At 49.2% G+C, this 23,624-nt stretch overlaps 1 protein-coding gene across 34 annotated transcripts in view; it reads right to left on the bottom strand.

Annotated features, from left to right (window-relative positions):
* TCF7L2 (transcription factor 7 like 2) overlaps positions 1-23,624 on the bottom strand; it is a 250,272-nt gene that overhangs the window by 44,209 nt on the left and 182,439 nt on the right. For 7 of the 34 annotated variants that reach the window (XM_042960697.1, XM_042960699.1, XM_042960698.1 and 4 more), the window contains 7 exons: positions 20,478-20,618; positions 19,735-19,894; positions 19,279-19,386; positions 14,028-14,076; positions 13,388-13,438; positions 11,994-12,066; positions 5,904-6,414 (listed from right to left, as the gene is read on the bottom strand). In XM_042960697.1, the coding sequence (XP_042816631.1) occupies positions 5,979-6,414; positions 11,994-12,066; positions 13,388-13,438; positions 14,028-14,076; positions 19,279-19,386; positions 19,735-19,894; positions 20,478-20,618 (1,018 nt within the window). In that variant the 3' untranslated portion in view covers positions 5,904-5,978. Of the gene's footprint in view, positions 1-5,903; positions 6,415-11,274; positions 11,465-11,993; positions 12,067-13,387; positions 13,439-14,027; positions 14,077-19,278; positions 19,387-19,734; positions 19,895-20,477; positions 20,619-23,624 lie in introns of those variants that run through there. The other 27 variants (XM_042960700.1, XM_042960706.1, XM_042960710.1 and 24 more) reach the window with 14 other exon arrangements.

The raw sequence follows: 23,624 nt of genomic DNA, 5'->3' as shown, positions 1-23,624 counted from the left end.
ACTCCAGGTGCTGAATTACGGCCTCACAAGAATCTGTCAGAACGAGTTCGGTTGTCGCCACCTGTGAGCTTGAGGAACTGCCCAAGGACACACAGGGCGGGAGTCCGGTGTTAAGCGTCTCCAAGCTCAGGTTCTCTCCACTGCTCCTTGGTCTGTCCTCTCTTCACATCCTAGATCCGGATGAAAGGCACCTACCTGACCCTCCACGCATCCACATCATCGGAACAAACAACGAAACCTCCCATTACCGAAAACGGAAAACCACTTTCTACACGGATCTGTCCCAAACCACCACCAGTTAGCAGTACCACTGCCCATTCTGGAGGCTTCCGTGCTAAGACTCTGTAGTCTCCCAGAATCAGCAAATGCCTCCGTAGTGGGCTGAATGGTGCCCCCCGCCCCGCCCCCCCAAATACAGGCCGTGTCCAAATCCTAGAACCTGTATCGTTTTATCTGGCACAAGGTGTGATTAAGTGAAGGATCTAGAAGGAAGTGGCTCAGCCAGGATGATCCAGGTGGGCCCGAGATCCATCACGTGCATCCTTACAAGGGGAGAGGCGCAGGAAGTTTCCAGACAGACACACAGGAGGTAGCGGTGTGAAGATGGAGGCGGAGAGTTGAGTGATTTGGCTACGAGCCCAGCGACACCCAGGACTGTAGGCAGCCGCCGGGAGAGCCTCCAGAATCTCGGACGGGAACATGCCCGGCCAACAGCTGGGTTCCGGACTTCCAGCCTCCAGCGCTGGGAGAGCTGTCGTTGGAAGCCACTAAGTTTGTGTTAATTTGTTACAGCAGCCACAGGAAACTATATGCTCTCCTGACAGACAAACTTCTTTGGTCGGGTCTCATCCGAGGGCAGAGGTGATGTGGCTCAGAGATCAGAGGGCTATGAGCTCCTAGAAGTGGTCTCGGGGTCTCTGAGGAACAACACGCCCACAGATGGGTGAAATCAGAAGATGCTCAGGTGAAAAAATGAACTTCCGAGGTCAGAAGAAACCCAACAGATGGAGAGAGAGTGTTAAAGGTCAGGGAGTTGGCCTGGCCTCTGGGAGCCCGGAACCTAAACTGTGGAGAAAGACAGGCTTGGGGCAAAGGAAGTTCCCTGTCAGGGTGGGGAGGGCCCCAGGGTATTACTGTTCAAAGCTGTGAGGCAGTCAACATGAGGCTGGGTGACCTATCTTTGAATTTTTTTGTTTATTTTGAGAGAGAGAGAGAGCGTGAGAGAGAGCAGGGGAGGGGCAGAGGAAGAGAAAGAGAAAGAGAGAATCTCAAGTAGGCTCTGCACAGTTAGTGCAGAGCCCGATGCGGGGCTTGAACTCACGAACTCTGAGATCATGCCCTGAGCCAAAATCCAGAGTCCAGAATCCAGAGTCAGACGCTTAACTGATTGAGCCACGCAGGTGCCCCTACACTTTGAATTTTAAAAAGTGATCTTCACTCAGGCTGGCTCAAGACAGAGGGATCATCCCCTCCCCGCTCCGCCCAATTTTTTTTTTTTTTTTTTTTTTTTTTTGCCTTTGTAACAAGGGCACTGAGCTTCATTCCCGCATGGCTGAAAGGATTAGGAAGGATTAGGAAGATCGAAGAACACAAAATTCGGAAGCACTCTGTTAAGGTGCCATTCCCTGGTTCTCAAGATACACACGTTGAGCTAACCACACTTCTTCCTTCCTTCAACAAATATGTGGCAAAGCACCCTCTATGTGCCGGGCACCGAACCAGGACCTTAGTATAGAGCAGTGAACCTAAAAGCCACGTTTCCTCCTCTTGGAGGGCTCTCTAGAGCCACGGTTCTCAACGGGGCACGGTTTTGCCCCCCCAGGGGATATTTGGCAGAGCCTGAAGACATTTTCTGGACGTCTTAGTGCCGGGGGTGCTGCTGGCATCTAGGGGGAAGAGGCCAGGAATGCTAACATCCGACAATGCACAGGACAGTCCCCCACGACAAAAGATGTCAGTGGTGCTAAGTGGCACTATTAGTGGCTTAGACAACATCCACTGACACAACGGTGGGCGAGGGGATCAAAGGGAGGGAAAAACAGGAAGCCAGAAGAGCACATAGGAGGGAGACATCGCTCACTATTGTCTACGCTCAGACCTGAAAGATGAGGAGTTATCCAGGCAGGAAGTGGGGTTGCAGGAGCGGAGCAGAACCTTCCAGGAGAGGGGACAAAGGGTGTGGGTGAGTGTGTGGGGCAGTGGACGAAGTGGGGGCAAACAAGGACACCCTTCAAAAGGACTGTCCCATCACTCTGGGAGGAGGACCAGCCTTACGACACAAGGAGGCCTAAGTGAAGAACGCCAGTTTGCGGTCAGATCTGAATTTAAATCCCAGCCCCTCCGCCCTACTAGCTGCGTGGCCTTGGACAAGACAGAAACTCAGAGTTTCTAAACCCGGTTTTAGAAAATAAAGCGCGGGGTGGGGGTGGGGGGGCAGGGGAAATAATATCGAGCACAGGTGGTACTGTTCAATATTAAACGAGAAAAGGCACATAAAGACTTGGCACGCGGCCGCAAAGGACAGATATTGTTCCGATTTGTGTTTTCAAAGGTCACTCTGGGCCCAGTGTGCAAAATAAAATGGGGAAGGGCGACCAGAATCACTCCGCTCTGGGAATACAAAGCAAAACGAAAACAAAATCACTGAGAGGCGACAGAACAAAAACCAGCTCGAGCAAAGCGCAGGAGCTTTAAAGCCCTCGATGACAACACCGCGTGGCCTCGAGGAGCAACGGCAGCAACACGCACAGCTTCCAGGCCCATTGAAATCATGTCCCCGGAAGGTACAGTTGTCCTAGATGAGTGGAACATACACAGGTTTCCCCCGCTGTCCGGAGTAGCACAGTCTTAGGGAACCTCGGGTAAAAGTTGAAGCCAGGTGTCAAGCGAAGCAGCAATTACCACGAATTTATAGGGGAAAATTTCAAGCATTCCCAGACCCCCCAGTGACCTCCCTGAGCCTCGTCTGATACCTTAGGACACATCCTCGTTCCGGACGCACAGAATAAACGGAGGGGCGCACAGGTGCTCACAGACACAGTTCAGAGTGGCGGCAGCTCGACGCCGAGATGCTGACTGTCGTTCCCGGGGCCACTCTCGCTGCCTCTGCAACGCCTCGCAGCCAAATACTGGTCGCTATTTTCACTTTTCGCCTTTTTCTCGCGAAAGCCAAAGTCCTCTTCGGGTTTCTTTCAGTGAGTGAAAACAGGTGCTAACATAGTGCTTTCGTGAGAGCGAAGAGGCCTAACACGAACTTTCCAGTAGCGGGGGCGTACCTGTGCGTCCATCCATCCTACCCGGCGGGAGAAATGACTGCCAGGTCTTCACTGTGGCCCCCGGTTCGTGATGATGATGAACCTGCACCTTCGCCAGGGCACAGCCACAGAACGTGAGTCCCACGGACCGCAAGACCCTTCCATACAAGCCTTTGAGTGACTCGTCTTGATCCAGTTTTCTGAAAACCCTTCCTGCTCGACAAGGCTCGCTGCCAGACAAGGGGTTTCCATCCGACACCCTGCCATCTCTCCCCGCATGCAACTCGCAGAAAGAAGTTAGAACACTTTCACATCAGTGGTAATGATGTGGTGTCTCAAACCGATTCCTGGTGAACTAACTACGTGTCATTATCCCAAATTAAATCCCTTCTGCGGGATACCGTGAGAAGGACATCTAAGATATACCAGGACGGCTGTTTAGAAATCTTTTTTTTTTTAAGTTTGTTTATTTTGAGAGAAAGAGAGAGAGCGCACAAGAGGGGGAGGAACAGAAAGAGAGGGAGAGAGAGAATCCCAAGCAGGCTCCTGTCAGCGCACAGCCCAATCCCAAGCAGGCACAGCCCAATGCGAGGCTCGAACTCCCGACTTGAGCCGAAATCAAGAGTCAGTCGCTCAACCGACTGAGCCACCCAGGTGTCCCCAGAATGGCCGTTTTAGAGCCAGAAGAGCGCCATGTACTCTGGGACTGTGCTTGGCTTTCAGAAAGGAACCAACTAGGGACACTGGTATGGCACAGAGGCACTGGGAATGAGTGGGGGAAGGAAACCATCCCGACCCATCAGAGGAGTGCAAGGCCACTTTTTGAGACCCGAGTCCCAACCCACCACCCACACCAACCATGCGGTCCGGTGTCACGGTCTGGCTTGGGAAGACAGTAGTCCCGGTGAAGGTAGATTCAGCCTCCCCAGAGGCAAAATCCAAATCACAGAAACAAGTGACCAGCCTTCATCTGCACATACTAAGTTGCTTTTATTAATCCAGAACGGCATGCTACAGATATTGTACAGCATGAACATTTATTCATTACAAAAATGGCTTCCAAACCATTAAAAATGAAATTGGAATAAGAGCATAAAACGGAACGGTAACATCACAACTGTTAGGAAACATTCAAAGTATTCACAAAAAATGTTATAGTTAGCATTTTAATAAACCAGAGAAAAATCGGAGACAGTCTTACAATCGCTTCATGTCAACTACAATGGCACTGAGTGAACAGGTGTCAGCTTTATACAGCATTTTGCAACATCAACATGCCTAGGGTTTTTCTTATTTTTAAAGTTTGCCACCTACTCGTACGGGATACGTGTACATAAAAGCGGCAGCTGGTTTTTCCTTTAAGAGTAATCTAATATACAGAATTTTGGCCCCTAAGGGTTTGATACCTCTTCATTTAAAATGCTTTCTGGACAATCTGCTACCAAACACGTCTTGTTATAGGTGACATTAAAACTACATACAAATCTACCTATGTAACATCACAGCAAAACATGATGAACAAAAATTACAGCATCGAAAAGAGGGAGAAAGCTAAAGTCACTGAGAATTTTGGCACATAAACTTTTGCACACAGTCGGGCCACGCCCTAAGGACACAGGGCTGGCGACTGTGAGTTCAAAGGACAAACAGGGTGGTTCCCACTGCTGCTCAGACAGCGTCCGCTAAAATTCCCTCACTAATTTTCAAGTCTTGTTTTACATAATGGCTTTTAAAGCAACTTCCGTTAATGCTACTGATCCTTAAATGCAACTATTAATGTCCGTTTGGCGGCATCTGGGTTTCATACAGCCAAAAAAAAAAAAAAAAAAAAAAAAAGTCAAAAAGAGAAACAAAAAAATATATATACACATTTTATATATAAACTTAAAAACCTTGTACAAATGAGTTGTTATATATAAGATGCTTATGCTAAGGGGAAAAAAACTTTATACAGTTTCAAGAAAAAGGAAAACATATTTTAAAAGGGACGACATACAGGTTCGACAAGCAATCTCTAAAGCAATAAATACTACTGGTCCAACAGCGTTGTGATTCCATTAATGGTTGAGTAGCATCCCCCTCCCCCCAAAAGAACAACACCATGGAACAAGGTATATTAACACATTTAACCCTTTGTTTCTGTACATTTAAACAATAACAAGTAACATCACAATTAAAGTTGTTTCACACAGAGAAAAAAAAAAGAGTAACGGCACTGCATTCCTCGTGCCCTTATGGTTTAAAAACCAGATGTAAAATGATTGGTTCGCAAGCTCGTATTTAATACAAATAATACAGAACCAACTCCTTCTGGAGGGCTGCTTCAAAATTGCTTCTTTTTTTTTTTTCCTTTTTGTTTTTTAATCAGTCTTTTAAAACTAAGCTATCCGAACTACATAACAGTTATGTATATATATATATTTTTTAAACGCTACAAAGACTTTAAACAGCTGTTGATAAAAATTTTGGTAGAATCATGAGGTTCTTCTCTCATCTACATATTTAAAAGGAGGAATTGAAATAAGAATGGGTCAAATATTGACCAATGAACTCCATAAACATCAACTAATGTAGCCACGTGGCACAAAATTAAAAGAGTACAAAACGAAACCTTTCGGGGGGGGGGAGGGAGGTGCTGGGGGGGGGGTGCTGGGGGGCGGGGGGGGGGTGGACAGAAGCGGAACGCAACACTACGCAAACCAACCGGGGCTGACGAGGCTAAAGCTATTCTAAAGACTTGGTCACGAGGGACAGCGGCTGGGGCTGCGTCCCGGCCACGGCCACGGCCACGGCGCTGTGGGAATGTAAGGAAGATGTCGACGGCTGCGCCAGAGACGAGGCGGACAGGACGGGCGGCTGCAGGGCGGCGGGGGGCAGGTCCAGGGCCCCGTTGGGACAGAGGGCGGGGGCCTTGCCGTGGGCGGCCTCGGCAAGCAGGAGGGCGGGCGGCGGCGGCATCATGGGCAGGTGGGCCAGGGGGTCGGGCTTCAGGGACAGCGAGAGAGGCTGGGTCTGCTCAGTCTGTGACTTGGCGTCTTGGGGAGGGGAGCCTAGCAGGTTGGGGGAGGGAGGAGGCGAGTCTAGTAAGCTTCCATCTGAAGAGGGTGGACTGAGGCAGCTGCCTTCACCTTGTATGTAGCGAACGCACTTTTTTTTTCTCCTAGAAACAGGGGGGAGAGAGTTCTCCGTGAATAGGGGGCAAAGATGCCAAGGGAGAGCGTTATCTACTGCTCAGAGCCGAGTTCGAGTCACCTGTGCCCCAAGAGCCAGCAAGCCCCGTGGCCGGGGGGGGGGGGGGGGGTGCCACGCTCGCTTCACTGCCGCCCCCGTCTGAGCCTGCTCCGGCAAACAGCATTTTACTGGTGGAGCGCCACCCCCCCCCCCCCCCCCCGCTACCTACCTGCTCCCCTCGCCCCCCACTAACGCCCCCCCGCCGCCGCGACCCGACCCGACTCCACCCGGGCCCAGATACCACTGAGCAGACTAGACTGGATTGATGATGCAGCGCCCGTGTGCCAGAAAAGCGGCTGCATCCGCGCTGCGATTCCCCTGACAAGTGTGTGCTTTCTCTTTCGGCTTGGACGTCCCCTGGCTGGCCCATCGCATCTCCCCCTCGGTTCCCACCCCCGGTGCTCTGAGTGTGTGCGTGTGTGCGTGTGTGTGTGTGCAAAAGAGAAAGAGAGCTCCTTCCCCAGGCGCCTCCTATCAATATGCAACTCTGACTGTTGAGCCCACAGAGTTGAAGGCAGTGCTAGGCAAGAGGCTTAGACGTTTTTACACCACTGCCGCCACCACCGCCACCACCACCGCCACCACCACGGCCACCACCGCCAGGCTGCCGGCGCCCAGAGAGCTTTTGGGCTTGTCTGTTAAGAACCACACCAAATCAAGAGAGGTCAGAATCAGGTGAGAGGAGGGGGAGGGGGGGGAACAAAAATAAAACAAAATAAATTAAAAAACAAAAACAAAAAAATAAAAACAAAAACAAAACCACCAAAAACAGGTAGAAGAGGATAAACAAAGGTGGGGGAGGGGGAAGAATAAGAAAAACAGAAAATGATCCAAAGGAACAAGAATAACTGGTTGTATGGCCTGCAGGTTGTGGATTAAATTATGATTCAAAGTTGATTTTTGGGTTTGTTTGGTTTTTTTTTTTTTTTTTGGTTTGTTCTTTAAAGATTTGGGGTCTTCCCCTCCCCCAACCCAGAGTGAGAAGGCTGGAAGGAGAGACAGTGAGGATGGGACGGAGGGGCATCCTGCCCTTGTCAATATGCCGAGGCCAGTGGACGGAGGGCGCAGCGTGTCGTAAGGAAGTGACGACGAAGAAGAAGTACCAGGGAATCAGCATGGAACGTCTGGGGTTTGGGGGTCATCGGGATTAGCGTTTAAGCCGGAAAGCCTAGTTTTGCCCTGTACCAAAACCAGAATCTCCCCTCTACTCTTCTCGTTTACATAAGAAACAGGAATGAGAATGTCAGAGCCTCTCTTGCTTATCATCAAAAGGTTGGGGAAATCGATTCAAGAAATTGAGCATGTGACCTCAAAGCTTTTCCTACTATTAATCCCAGTCCGATGGGATGATATTTGGTAGGAAACGTGATCCCGGGCATCAGTCCCACTCATGCTATAAAAATAACGCAGATACAGGGAATGTGCTGACCTAAGGAGCCCTTGAACACAGTTAAAACAGTGGCTGATAACACTCTAACGACAAGTGTGTGAGCGCCGGCCGGCTTCCCATCCCAGGAAAGCGGGAAGACGCTGCCTGGCTGAAGGCAGCCGCTGTCAGATGTCACTGGCCTTTGAAAGGAAGGGGGTGTAATGAGTTCCTCCTCGGGTCTGTGCCCCCAGAGGTGTCTGCTCATGCCCCTCAGTGCGTGGGGTGTGGACTCAGCGAGATGGCGGGAGGGTGGGGAGGAAGGGAGGGTGGGAGGGAGCATGCTTGGCCTTCCCTGCCTCCCGGAGGCCGGAGGCCGGAGGCCGAGGCCCACTGGGTGGAGGCCTCAGGGTCTACCTGATCCCCCACTGGGTGGGAAGGAACTCTAGGGGTGCGAGGGCAGCCCCCCTCACCTTCAGTTTGGAAAGGTTCCTTTTCTCCTCTGGGATAGACGGAAACAGACTGTGGGTTCTGCTCCCATCCCAGAAACCGAGATAAATAATTAAGCCTCTCAGAGTTTTTAAACCACCTTAGCCTGCAGATCAAAACATGCTTAAAAAACTAAGATGTCCATGCATTTTAAAAAATGGGAGGACGGCGGGGTGGGGATGGGGGGCGGGTCATAAGCAAAAGTGAGAGAGAACAAGGACAAAGGGGAGGGAGGAGGGGGAAGAGAAAAGGAGAAACAGGAAACAAGGGAGTGACGTCAAGCAGCATTCCATGCTATATTAGGGCAGAGTAAAAAGATGGGAAAGCAACTTGGTGGGCTCAAAACAGAATCTTGTTAAAATGTCCTCAAATGTCAAATAAAATTAGAAACCCTGTGTAGCGAGCAGAGCCCTGATTGGCTGGGAGCTTTTCTGGCGCTCCCCTCACCCTCCCGCCCTCCTTCTGACACGGAGGTTTACATCGAGGGGATGAGTGGAAGCATTTTGAACATGGGACATGAAGACCACGAAGGACAGCGAGACACTCCTTCTAACAGGTGGCCGAGCAAAAGGCAGTTGGAACACACACATGTTTCTGACGGGCCAGAAAACGCCTCATTTTGTAAAGTGCTTTTCTTTCTTGAAAGCACATTTTGTCCTACTGATTGAGCATCGGGCCAGATCCTGGCAAAGAGGAAAAGTTGAGGGGAACAGGGGGCAAAACCCATCCGCCTGCCCTCCCCCACGCGGGCTCCGTCTCCAGTCGAGGGGGTGGCCTTTTAAAATTCCACTTCTAGCTTCTCATGGAATTACTCGGAAAGGAAGCTAAGGGTTCTTCCTTATCCTGTTTTGGAATTACGCCCTTTCAACCGGCTAAAACGCATCTGCTAATGCTTTTAGGGAAAACATCGCCACCAGAAGTAAAGTGGCCAGCAGGAAAGTTCTAACGGTGTGCCTAGGGGGGAAAGAACCCCGAGGAATGAGGAGGGACAGCGGCCTGCGTACCGATAGCCGGCCCCTCAGAGCTGCACTTTTGAAAATCGTGTTTATGGGGCAGCCACAAAGATTTTGGGTTTTGCCTGTTTTCTGTAAAAAGGTCAACGAAACTTCTGGCCTCTGAGGAAGATAACCACACCCTGGCTTTAAACAAGGTGCAGGCTGTGTCTGAGGAGGGGATGTCCGTCCGGGCCACTGCTAGTAATGGTAACTTTTGGGGGCGGGGGGATGTCACCTCTAACTTGAAGCAAGTGCTTTTGAAACCGAAAAGGGCTTCTCCGTCTTCATAAACCACCACTCACCCCCCTCCACCCCCAAATTAGGCAACACACCATATTGCGAGGTGGGCACGATGGCCTCAGCCATAGGTTTCTACAGATCGTGAGAAACCCTCTCAGGAGTGAGCCCCGCGATTAGCTAATCCTTCACCATGACAGGGCGTCTCAGAACAGGATTCCGCAGCTAATTATCTTCCTACTCGGCACAAATAAAATTCTGCCACAGATTCGCTGCCTAGATAGGGTAAGCAGAGGCCCTGTCTTCCCTGGGTAGGCCTAATTTAAATACCTAACTCTCTTCATCTACTTCATCACGAATCTCTTTTCTGTTGCCCACAGAAGACCCCAGGACTGCGTGGGACTGGTATCTGTCACCTCCAGGAACACTGCCATGTCACAGCACGGGTGACTGCAGAATCTCTCTCAAGGCCTGGAGTCCTCACTCAGTGGGCACAGGGCTGTCTGTGGAGTTCTGACTCAATAAAGATGCTCGGGGCCCTCTCTCCCCTACACGTTTGGCCGACTCCGGGCACTTCGCCGGTCCCTCGTAAGGCATCGGGGGAGGGGAAGAGACACGGGAGACTTGTGGGCATGCACGTTAATGGGATGGACATCTGATCTAATGTCTAAACACGGAACACATGGCAGAGGCATGGAGGAGAGGGACACGTGACAAGGAGGCACTACAAACAGGGAAGCGTGTTCGGGGAGTTGAGATACCTACCATCATAATATTCCAAATTCAAAGACTGCTTGTATCAGAACAAAGAAACAACAAATTTAACCAAAGGTGGTCAGTAAAGGAAAGGAAATGAGACAGGAACGAGTTGGTATCCCTCCACCAAGAAGGAAGTACCTACACCTTCCCTGAACATTACAGCTTGGGTGGAAACCTGCAGGTGCAACACGGTGTTTAATTTGCACTCTTCTAATTCATTTTGGAAGCAATATATTCTCTCTCTCTCTCTCTCTCTCTCTCAGTATATACAATATATATTTTAATTCTGCAGGCTAGCAATGCTGCAGCATGGGACTGCATGACTCGTCGCTTGCAGCCCTTCAGCTGGTGCACGCCGTTCAATGCCACGCTTCTTTTCAGCACTGTAAAACAATGTCAAGCTAACCAGACTCCTCTGTACAGAGACATGTGGTTTTGAAACGTAAAAGAAAAACGAAACAAAACAAAACCAAAAAACGCCTGCCCCGGAGCCCTTGTCCAAGGGTCTCGACTCCCAAGTGCATGGGGATGCTACTGCTGCCAGGTGTGAGCTCATTCAAACCTCTGGAAATGGTGGCTCTCTACGCTCAGCACGCATGCCACGGACCGGGCCGGTTCCAGGATGCTGGCTTTCAAAGCAAAAGGGTAAGTGCCCGTCCTGGTCTGTTAAGGTTGTGGTCTCAGTCCTACCGGGGATCCGGATATGGGATTTGCAAGAGCAAGGTGGGGGGAAAAGAGAAAGAGGAAGTGGGGAGAGGATACGGCATAAAATTAGCAAGGAAATTTTGAAGGATGAGGATCATTAGTCATTGATGCCGGGGGGGGGGGGGGGGGGGGGGGGGGGGGGAAGTAGATGGGAATGAGGTCAAAATACATTGACACACTAAGGTATCAGAAGGACAGAATGCTTTGATTTTCCCAAAGGCCTCACAGTGGTAATATACCTGCATGGTTTGCACCATAAAGTCTGTCGGTCAAGCCCGAACAGTGCCCGACACTTCTTTGGAGTATTTGCATCTGTTAGCATAAGGTAAACACAAAAAATACAACACAATGGTGGGTCATGCTCGGTTGGATGTGTCATCTCAGCTACAGCTGACTCGTCTTCTCTAGCACCTCGGTTCTATTTGATTCTTTCCTCACCAAGGACATGAAAGAAAAAGACTTCTATGAGTCAAAAGGAAAAAAAAAATAAAATAAAACGAAACGATAAAACACACACACGGAAAAAAAAAAAAAAAGAAAACAACAACCAGAAACCAAAAAACAACAAGGAGAAATAAATAAAAATAGAGAGAGAAGGAGGGGAAAAGGTGACGTTGTTGGCTTCTACCTAGGCCAGGATTACGATGGATGTCACTGAGCCCCATCCTGGACTGTCAGGAGGAAGGGGGCTGGCAGGCAACAGTCCCTGGGAGGGGGCGCGCTGGGGCTGGCTGTCGCTGACCCGAGGAGGCACAAATGATGCTGTTTTACAGTGGCATTTTGGCTAGCAGCAGCGGGGAGAAAAAGCACATCCCTCACAGAGCAGTGTCCCGCACCCTCGTGTCTCCTAAGACCAACACACAGAGCTACAAAGCAACAGGCCAGAGAAGGGGGGAGAAAAGGACCGAATAGACCAGCTGCAAACCAGCACAGCGAATCTGGGAAATCTATACACACCTGCAAGGGCCGCACCAGTTATTCTGTTGATCAAGGCCAAAGCGCGCTCGGCATTTCTTAGGAGCGCTCAGGTCTGAATGAGTTCAAGAGAGAAGCGAGCAGAGGAGGAGGACGTGGGAGAGAGAGAGGGAGAGAGAGAGGGGGAAAGAGGGAGGGGGGGGAGAGAAAGATACAAATAAGAAAAAAATAAAAATAAAAAAGGGAATAAATCAATGACCTGGTTACTAATTACAAAATATCGACTTTCGATTTTTAACTTTCTTTAATTAGAAAGAAAAAAAAAAAAAAGGTAAAAATCACATTCTTATTCAACTGGTGACATTAGCTGTTGCAAATAAAGCTGCAGTATCCCTTCTTTAAGGACTGTCTCTCCGATTCGTTTTGAACGGATAAAGGGAAGTTAGATACTGAAAAACTGAATTTTAAATAATAGTTTTCCTCTTTTGGTTCTGCTTTCCTTTTTTTTCTCTTTTTTTCTTTTTCTTTTGGTTCTAGCTCTCTCTCAATTTGTTTTTCTTAAAGAAGAAAATAAAGCGAAGGAGGGAATTAAGTTTGTAACATGCTTTTCTCTTCTCAGAGTACAACAGTTTAAAAGAAAAAAAAAAACAACTACAAATAAAAACAGAACAAAACGAAACAAAACAGAAAGAAATAAAGAAAGAAAAGGGTTGTGGTACTGGGATATTGCAGCTTTTGAAATGGTTTTTTATTCTTTTCTTTTTTTTTTTTTTTAAACCGATTTTCATTACTATTAACAGAAGAACAAATGATGGTGAACAGGCAGTGTGAATGAGCTGTTCAGGGTTAGTCAGAAGCTCATAGCAGCTTTTAAGCAGGTACAGTCAGTAAAATGCTAGTGGGTTTGCAAATTATGAGCAGAAAAGCAAAAGGAAGAAAAAAACTAAAATAAAAAAAAAGCGAAGGAGAAAATAATCATACTGCGAATGCATGCTTGCGTGAGAAAACTTAGTGGGAGCAACGGAAAATGCCATTAGATTAAGGAGGTTTATTACTGAATTCCTTCCATTTTGGTTGGTTTTTGTTTTTGTTTTTGTTTTAACCAGTCTCTTTTAAAGAAATACTGCATATTCAATTTGCACAGTTAGTTCAACACTAAGTCACTGTCATCACTGCTTAAACAACTGTTATGGGGAAAATAAATAAATAAACAAAGCAAAAGTTAAATTAAATTAAATTAAAAAAAAAAAAAAAAAAACCAACAAAAGCAACTGAAAAAAAAAAAAAAATCTACCGAAACATACGAAACCGTGTAGATGGTCATTTTAAAGGATGTTCAAATGTCATACGTGTTTAATGTTAATAAAACTATAATGGCAAGAAAAATTAAAAAACAGTTTATCGACTATTTTAATGACTCAAAATGACATTAGCACCTGTAATCGGAGGAAGTGAAAGGCAAGGATTTAGGAAACATTCGCTGTGTTCTGAAAAAAAAGAACAAATTATACAAAGCCTTCAAAATTGTTGTTGTTGTTTGTAAAAGCCTGGCCTTCTCCAAGGGGACCTTCTGAGATTGCCTATGCAGTATTTCTAATTTCTTCTAGAGAATGACAAACCTCCTTAATTTAAATCGGGTGCAATTTACCACTGTAAAGGCATGCATCAGAACATTCAGGAACAGCCCAGTTAATATCAAACACTCACACACACCCCTTCCTCCTCCCGCGGCCCCTTCCTCATCCCTACACACAGACACACACAAAATAAGCAGACTGCATACGTCCCGCACAGGCATGCCTACCTCCCTCCTGTTACAGGCTCTGCAGTTACTTTAAAACACATTCCACTAGAATTACAATGTGCTTTTCATGCAACAATGAATGCTACTAGCTTTAAAAGGGCAGTCATGAAGCAATTAATTAAAATGCATAAACAAAAAAGGCTGGCTAAGATGGGTTCCCCCACATCTTCCTGGCCTTGAGTCTCTCCTGCCTCCCCCAGAGAGAAACCTAAAGTTAAAGAGTGGTCCTCGTAAGTACCGCTCCTTCCTCCTTCCTCCTCGTTCTAACTTACCATTGGTCTCTCCTGGCTGCTTGTCCCTTTTCCTCTTCTTCTTCTTCCCCTGGATGAAGAGATGAAATGCAAGCAATTATTTCAGGAAACAGACGGGAGAGGGCATCTGGGCTCCCCTGGAAGGCAGGCAGAAAGAGGGGAGCACAGCGCTGTCTCCATCCACACCCACAGCGCCCAGAGGGCTTCTGACCCCCTAGAGGGACACACATGCCCCGGAAGGGGAAGAGGAGGGGTCAGCAGAGGGTGAGGGAAAGACCTCTTTCCCCACCTACCTATGTGCATCCTCAAACCTGACCCAGAGCATCTGATTCCACAGCAGGGGAGAAAAGAACGGATTAAGGAAGATTCAGGGAGGTGTGGAGGGACAGGGTTGGGAGTGGCCCAAGAGCGCACAGCCAAGGGACAGATGAATGTGGAGATGGCCATGTGGGCTAAGAAAGCCCCCTTGCCCCACGCAGATCTCCTCCTTATTAAAGCCAAGAGGTCCTGATACTCAATCAAAAAAAAAAAAAAAAGCCTTCATTGGGGCTTTACTAGTAATAGCAGCTAACATTTACTGAGCACATACTATGTGCCGGGCATGATTCTAAATGCGCTATGCATATCGACTCATTTTTCCCTCATGCCATCCTATACAACAGGTACTACAGCACCATCCCAATTTTAATTCTTTAAAATTTTTTTTTTAATGTTTATTTTCCAGAGAGAGCGAGAGAGACAGAACATGAGCATGAGCATGAGCATGAGCTGGGGAGGGGCAGAGAGAGAGGGAGACACAGAATCCGAAGCAGGCTCCAGGCTCTGAGCTGTCAACACAGAGCCTGACACGGGGCTCGAACCCATAAACTGTGAGATCACGACCCGAGCCGAAGTCCGTCGCTTAACTGACTGAGCCATCCGAGTGCCCCAATTCTTTTTCTTCTTCTTTTTTTAATGCTTATTTATTTTTGAGAGAGAGAATGCAAGCAGGAGAGGGGCAGAAAAAAACGCTTATTTGAGAGAGAAAGAGAGAGAGAGAGAGAAAGAGAGCGCAAGCAGGGGAGGGGCAGAGAAAGAGAAAGAGGGAGAGAGAGAGGAGAGAGGGAGAGAGAGAGAGAGAGGAGAGAGGAGAGAGACAGAGAGAGACAGAGAGAGAGAGAGAGAGAGAGAGAGAGAGAGAGAGAGAGAGAGAGAGAGAAGACCCAGAATCCAAAGCAGTCTCCAGGCTCTGTGCTGACAGTGCAGAGCCCGATGCGAAGCCCAAACCCATGAACCGTGAGATCATGACTGGAGTTGAAGTCGGACGCTCAACCGACTGAGCCGCCCAGGCGCCCCCCTTCCAATTTCATAGGTAAGGAAACTCAGGCACAGAGGGGTTACGTGAATTTCCTGAGCTCACACGACTAGCCGAGGCCGGTGCCAGGGTGGGAACTTCAGGCAGCCTGGGTTCCACAGCGCTTACCTACGGGGCTGTGCTGCCTTCGTATTTAATCCCGTGCCCTCTGGGGAAGGGTTTTCATTGATTACAGGGGATCAGTTACATGGGATCATTCACAGTCTCCAGCCTGGGACCTTTACTGCCTGCTGGTGGCTGTGGCTGTGGCTGTGGCTGTGGCACGGGAACGGGGAGGAATTCCGTAGATCTGGAATCAGATCTATCTGTTGGAGTCGGAGGCCCGGTATGTCTGAAACGTCACCAGTAAAAGGACGGGCCCACACTTCCGTCTGTTTCAGAATATCTAAATGTTGCCTCTGCCCCAAAGTGCTCAAGGGGTGTAGATGGCAAGTCCGGAAGAGAAAAGACGAGTCACAGGGGTAAACCTGGCAACCCGGGAGGCCCTAGAACCTCAGGGTGCAGACGCCGTGGTTTTTGCTTCATCCACGGGCTCAGGGCCACAGTGTCTCTCTCAGAGAAAGCCCCTCTGTTCTCTCAGATCTCCGGGCACGTACCATTCGGGAAGTCTGTCTTGGCCTGGAGTTTGAAACACTGTGACACATTTCATGTTCCTTGATGAGCAGCTTAAATATTAAAAAAAAATTAAAAAAAAAGAGGAGTTCACGGGGCCTTCTCACGAGCCTCGACAGCCCATCTTCGTGTCTGGGTCCCTCCCAGGGGAGCAGCAAAGTGCCGCCTGGCTATCTAGGAACAGGCAGGAGGGGCGAGTTCCAGTGTATTTAGGAGCCGGGAGTGAACAGCAGGCACAGGAAAGCATTGCAACTCCGGGCGGTGCTGGCACCCACACACCCAAGGGCTTCGCGGTCACCTCCGTTAATACAGCGCTCACCCGTTTCCAATATCCCGGATATATTCTGAAAGGTGGTCGGAGGCTCTAGTGCCCATGGAAAGCTGTCAGTTTAGGTTACACATTAGAGAGCACTACGGGACCACGCTGTTTTCTCTCGTGCCCCAGAACGTGCCCAGTCCCACGACCCACGTGGGACTGTCTTCCTCAATCCTGTTTTTGCTAAGGAGTGATATAAAGCTTTCTGTTACCACTTGACTGGACAAGCAGGAACGTGAAAGAGGCTCAGGAAGCTTTCCAGGACTTTCTGGACTTTACAATGACCAGAGTAACGTATAGAAACTTCTATGTCAAGTCAGTTAAGGACAACTCCCCAGGTTAACAAGTTCCACCACAGTCAAACCCATAAAACCTTTGACTCTGACCTCTGTTCCAGACTGTTTCCTGGGGCACAGGAGGGAGGGAGGAGGGTGTGTGTGTGTGTGTGTGTGTGTGTGTGTGTGTGTTCACAGCCATGTGTAAGGAGCCATTGTTGACAGGAGTCTCACAGTACCTCATTCAAGAAATAAAGCTCTTTCAGCCCCAAATCTACATCTACCTTTAAAATTTCTCTCAAGTCTGGGGCACCTGGGTGGCTCAGTCGGTTGAGTGTCCAGCTCAGGTCATGATCCCAGTTTGTGAGTTTGAGCCCCACATCGGGCTCTGAGATCCCAGCTGAAAGAGATTCTCTCTCTCTCCCTGTCTCTCTGCCCCTCCCCAACTTGCACGCACACTCTCTCTCAAAATAAATAAATAAACAAACAAAATTTTAAAAATGAAACGGTCTCTCAAGTCCTGTCAGAGGCTTCCCTTATTACACTAAACCTCTTCTGAATACGGAGCTGAGCTGAAGTCACTGGCAGTGCCTGACGGACCTTCTAAAACCTAGAAAGCACTTCAAGAAAAGCCCGGGGCAATACCTGTCTAACTGACTCCCAGGGAGGTCAACAGCAGCATTCTTCGGGAGCTATCCCAAAGTTGGCCTTGTATCTCTGTGGAGGTGGCCCCCTGCCCAACTCCAGGGGGCACCATGCACGTAGACCAGAGTGCACACGGCACTCTGCAGGGTTGTGCAGTGCGCGTTCTGCAAAGCTGTACGTGAAGGCCCTACCCTGACCCCCATCTCTGCTGGGGAAGCGATATCGACAGCAGAACAGAATCTGTCTCTGTGCCAACACCCTAGATCACTCAAAGAATTGGGTCTGTAGCAGGTAGAAGCTGGAGGTGAAATCTTAAGAGCTTCTGCCCCGGAAGAAACCAGGAGAACAGGGGTCCTGGAATGAGACGGCCGCTCATGTGGAGGCTGCGGCTGTAAATCTCCACCTCGAGGTCAGGTGGGGGTGAGCAGCAAGCCTGTGGGTGAGCACGAACCTTCTCCTCCTCTTCCTTTCCGCTCCAGAAGAAAGGCTTCCCCACGGCACACAGGCTGAGGACAAATGTAAAGGGTCCCAAGCAGTTAAGACCCCGTGTGTGACCATCTGTGAATGACAAGGGCCCTGACCACGGCCGACATTCCAGGGAGAGGCATCGGCACGGATTCGGCTCCCAGGGGGAGCGGTCTTGGGCTGCCAGCCAAGGGCAGGGGGGCTCAGAGGGAGGTGGGTGGGGGGGCAGTGATGAAGACGTGGGGGTCAAGCCCAACATTCAGTGTTCTCCACACCCCCTTCGAAGAGCAGGCAGCGAGCACGTGTCAAAAGGTAGGAGAAACAGCTAAAGCAAGCAGAAAATAGCGGCCACTTGGGGCCCACGTAGTCACGTGGATGTCTGTGGCTTCCTGATGGCAGGTAGGCTTTGAGAGTACACGCGTCTGATTTAACTCCGAGTCCCCAGATGCTGTGTGTGCAGTTACCTTCACAACCCACACCGACTGAACTGATCTCAACCCACATACGGAGAGCGTCTTCACCACGGACATCGTCTGTGGGAGAGCTAGGTCGGGAGCGCTGACCAGTGAAAGAATCCTCCGTGGCTCCACGCCACTGACAAGAAATCGGAGGAGGGACCACTGCTCGCATTCGGGCAAGTCTTGTCTTTCCCATCCCAAAGAATGGACGGTTCAAGACCACGTTATAAAACCTGATGCCGTGGAGTTAACGTCTGGGGCGAAATAAGAGACATCTCCTCCACTGAGAGAGGAGAGCCCACTCAGGACGCTACTGGGGAAACTGCGGATCAAGAGATAACAGGGAGAGGGGACAGAGGTCTCCAGAGGAGAGCCAGTTTCTGAGAGAACAGGAATCACAAGTATGACAACCCCGGTGATAAGTAGAAACAATCCTACAGTGTTTTTGCAAAACCCAAGAGGGGAAACTGGGCAAATCCTGCAGACGGCACTGAGCCCAGGAAGACACGTCACTCGGCACAGCCCCCCTTCCTACCTTTCCTGGGCCCTGAGGCATTTCATCTACCCCTCCAGAGGGTGACGACCCTTGGCTGCTTTCAGGGATCCTCCCATCATGCTCCTCTCAGGACAAACTAGGTTTTCAACTTGTACCGCACCACGGCATCGGACAACTTTTGCTTTTCCCTCTTAAAGGCCAAGGGACTGTTGGAAGACGTGTGGGGAACCAAGCCCTCTCTCTCCACCCCTACCTCCTGGTCTTCCCTGTAAGGCCCCCGGGGTGCTGAGAAGCACAGAAGCCCCAGTCAGGAAGATCCTAGGGCTACGTCTCTTCAAAGACCTGGGCAAGAAGGTGTGGACAGCCCCGAGGCAGCCCCATGGGTCCCACGCTAGAACAACGGAACCCTGGTCTCCTCCCTCCTCCTTTAAGAACTATGGCACGCTGATGGAGCCACACTGGGAGCCAAGACAACACCCCACCCCCCCCGCCCCCCGCTCTGGCGCTTGGGCAAGATGCTACTGGTCCCAGGAGTGGGCAGACTGGAGGGCTCTGAGGCCTGATTCAAGTTGGCAGGGAGCGTTCCCCTTGGGCAGATGAACACTCGACCCGTCTCCACAGACTCTAGTTCCGAGAAAAACGAACACCTACATAGTTATCCCGCGCAGACCAGCCGGGGTACAGCTGCATGTGAAGCTGTCGCTCCTTCCGGGCCAGCTCGTAGTATTTTGCTTGCTCTTCTCTGGACAGCGCGTGCCACTGGAGGGGACACAGAGGTGGGGAGAGGCATGCAAAACATCACAAACTACACCGCGGCCGGGGATGAGAAACGGGTCTGATCTGCAGGGTCCTGGCACTAACGGGAGCGCTGAAACGAAACCCGATGGGTCATCTCTCTCGTTCTCTCGTTTGTGCTCTCTCTGGGGCTGGGGGAGGATGAAGGCGGAGGGCGTTCAGAAGATCCTTCGAATGTGGGTTTCTGGTCCTGACTCCATGAAGACCAATGAAGGAGTCAGAACGTGACTGAAGGGACGGGGACACTGTGTCATGCTACCCACCAGGCCCCGGTCCGTTCGTCCCCCTCTGCCCAGGGAGGGAACCACCTACCCTTCGCCCCAGGATCTGGTTGATGGCGGCACTTTCTTTCAACGTGCACTCGGCCACGACCTTGGCCCTCATTTCCTTCATATACAACATGAACGCGTTAAGAGGTTTCTTTATGTGGGGCTTCTTCTTTTCTTCTTCCTTTTTGGAGTCCTGATGCTTTCTGGATACAGACAGAATAGACAGACACAACCCAATAAACGATTGCAAGGCCCAACTTCCTCCACAGCAGAGAACCCGTCTCCCTGTCTGCTCAACGCCCAAACCCAGCAGTCCTGAACGAGAAGCACGCTTCCACTTTTAGTCTTCTCCACCCTGGAAAACGGAACGAAAACATCCTAGCGAGGGTGTGGGGGGAAGAGAGAGATTTCGTAATTACTTCCTCAAGTGTCTCAGACACACAATTTTCCCAAGGCAGAGGGGAAGGCACGGCGTGGCCGATTCGCTCCCAACGGGGGTTTCTCGTGCTCTCAGGCCAGGCCTCTCAGCGTTCCGTGGTGGGTGAGAGACGGGGACGTGGTTGTGAACCCCAGGCCGCCCAAGCACGCAAGCACACCCACATTGGTGCCAACCGTGAGCGATGCGCTCTCTCAGAGTCCAGAGGCCACCCAAGTCGGGTGCTTCCCAGGGGCACACGCCCCATTGGCTAACCATGGGCCGGGCTACCACCCAATGGCCACCGCATCAACAAATGGGCTAGACAAGATGGGGAAGGAAAGAGCGGCCGAAAGATCAACAACACTCACGAGCTATGGAGTGAGCCGACGTCACTCTGGGAGGATTCCTGTTTGACGGTTGGCGTTACTATGGCCGGGTGGGGGATGCCGGTCGTGTGTAGAGTGTGATGTGGTGGGACCATATGGGGAGGGAACCTGGAAGACAGGAAGCTGTGTAAATCGTCAGAATCAAAATGAATGAATGGGGAGGGATGTGTACACATAATTAAAAAAAAACAAAAAAAAACCCAGCACGTAACACTCACATGAAAGCAACCCAAGGCATATGAAACCTGTCAGCATTAATTAGCGATAAATTAAACATAATGATTCTCATAATGTCATTAAAGCCAATCTTCCCCTTCATTATTGCTACTGACAAGAGACATTATGATTTTTAACATCTTTAGCGAAAGACAAATATAACGGATGTACTTGGGCGGAAAAGGAGGCTTAGACTACCTATTGGAAATCACACGTGTACTTGTTTTTTGAGGCATTATTAGTGGCATCTAAGAAGACAATCTCCTAAGTCCTAATCAGCTCTAGAATGAAAGGTGAAATCTATTGTTGAATATTGACAGCTAAATAAAATATTAACGTGGTCGAAGTATACACACATTTTTGACAATGCTGCGCAGGCCTCATTAGGGCCTCGTTCTGTGGATGGAGTGCAATAAAATTTTTCTTTTTCTTTTGCCGATGTGCCTCCATCGTTTTGACAGGAGTGAGAGAAAGTGAGGCAGAGAGACGGGGAAAATCCAAATATTTCCCATCTGGTTCTCATCGTAAGTCACAGACATTTTATTTATTTATTTATTTATTTTAATTTTTTTTTTTTTAACGTTTATTTATTTTTGAGACAGAGAGAGACACAGCATGAACGGGGGAGGGGCAGAGAGAGAGGGAGACACAGAATCGGAAGCAAGCTCCAGGCTCTGAGCCATCAGCCCAGAGCCCGACGCGGGGCTTGAACTCACGGACTGCAAGATCGTGACCTGAGCTGAAGTCGGACGCTTAACTGACTGATCCACCCAGGTGCCCCAAGTCACAGACATTTTAAATAATTAGCTTGTATCCTCTTAGGGAAAGATGCAAAACAAACAAACAAAAAAAAAGAAAGAAAAATCTGTATTTTATACACACATACAAATGAAGCTTTGAATTCTGATTTGTATACCCTTTCCCGCACTAAAATTCTAGGATTCCTAAATTACTTTTACTTAATAGACTGCCTATGCATTCAAAGCCCTTCCAAATGACTATCAAAATTGTAAATATATGCGTAAAGGTTGTTTTCTCCTCTAAAACTGTCCATTTTTAAGAAAGTTCTTTGAAATCCCCACTAGGCCCTGAACTGGCATTTCCCTACAGTATAGACTAGCCAGAACATAAAGAGCTAATTAAAAAAATTTTTTTTTCAATGTTTATTTATTTTTGAGACAGAGGGAGACAGAGCATGAACGGGGGAGGGTCAGAGACAGAGGGAGACACAGAATCGGAAGCAGGCTCCAGGCTCTGAGCTGTCAGCACAGAGCCCAACGTGGGGCTCGAACTCACGGACCGCGAGATTGTGACCTGAGCCGAAGTCGGACGCTTAACCGACTGAGCCTCCCAGGCACCCCACGTGCTAACTGTAAAATGTTCATCTTGGCCCATCTGTGAACTAACAACTAGATCAAACAGCTTTCACATTTTCTGATATGCTTGGGTTACAAGAACCACCCTTTTTAAAAGAATACTACCACAGAGAATAGTAGGGTGAGGGGCAAAGGGGTAGAACCCTGAACGAAAACAAAATGACTGCCTCCAGGCTCCAATCCAGGCAGATTACACACGTGAGCCAGCCGGGTGCTATTCAGGTGAAGGAGAACCCGGGTCAAGCAGTTGATGCTTTCTTAACAAATCCAAGCCAGAACAGTTCACGCACCGTCCGGAGAACGGACACCTGCTCTCTAGGCAGCCAATGGCGGTGGCAACTGGGAGTGCTCACAAGGGTTTATCAAGATGGGATTTCAAGAGGACCCTATATTCACAAGGGGCTTTTCATATGTGGACTGGAGATGAACACAGTTTCTGTTTAATCCAAATAATGCAGCAAATGTTAATCTGCAAAAGGGTAAAACAAAAAAATTAAAGTACTAACTGAATCTTCGTCGATCAATAGAGAAGATGCCAGTGAATGATGTAGATTTTTGAAGGGGCTCAGAATCACAGAGGATATTTGACTCAGAAATTCTACCCTGATGTGGCCCTCTCCTGCCACTGCCTTTACAAATTGAAGCCAGTGTCAGAGTTTGGTAACAATGACATGATTTTTTAATAAGAACCATGTAGATCCTTTAGGGTATAAAAAGGGGGGGGGGGGAGAAAAACTCAGAGAGAGAGAGAGAGAGAGAGAGAGAGAGAGAGAGAGAGAAACAAAAAAGCCAAACAATCTCCATTCCCTTTCTGTGAAAAAATGAAAAGCAAACCCTCGGGAGGCACTTGGGCTCCTATGTTACACCCTGTTCCTTCCCACTGCGCAAGGGCCTCTGAGGAAACATAAGTTAAGAACATGTGTTCTTGGAAGCCCTTGGGTGAAGCGGTGGGTAGAGTGGCAGCTTTTACTGTGAATTTTAAAGGCTTGACATTCCTCAAATACATATGTTCTCTTCTTGCTGAATGAGAATATGTGTACAGACATATGAGAGAGAGAGAGAGAGAGAGAAAAAGAGGAGGTGGGGAGAGAGGGAGCGAGAGAGAAACAGAGGAGGTGGGGAGAGAGGGAGAGAGATAGAGAAGGGGGAGGGTGGGGAGAGAGATAGAAAGGGTGAGAGAAGGGAGAGAGAGAAAATACTGTGTGTGTGTGTGTGTGCGCGTGTATCCACAGCAAACACCACAGGCAGATACCGCAGTTCGAGCACATTCTGGGGTGGGGCAAAATTTCCGACGCGGCCATGAGGAACGAATGCTTCCAAGTTCACATGCCTACACACATACTCATATATCTGAAAAATGCATAGCGGAGAAAGAAACGGGGCGGTGGGGTAGCGGGGTGGGGGGGATCTATATGCATACCTTTGCTTAAGAAATTCCTTTCTGCAGACAACTATTTCATGAAATGCAATAAACACCCTAAAAATTCTAAGCAGCTCATTATATACCCCCGTCTGCCTTTATGGCTCCAAGCCAGAA

This window comes from Panthera tigris, chromosome D2 (genome assembly GCF_018350195.1).
Source record: "Panthera tigris isolate Pti1 chromosome D2, P.tigris_Pti1_mat1.1, whole genome shotgun sequence".
Classification (NCBI taxonomy): domain Eukaryota; kingdom Metazoa; phylum Chordata; class Mammalia; order Carnivora; family Felidae; genus Panthera; species Panthera tigris.
Note: the sequence above shows the minus strand (reverse complement) of the source record. Positions and strands in the feature narration are given on the sequence as shown.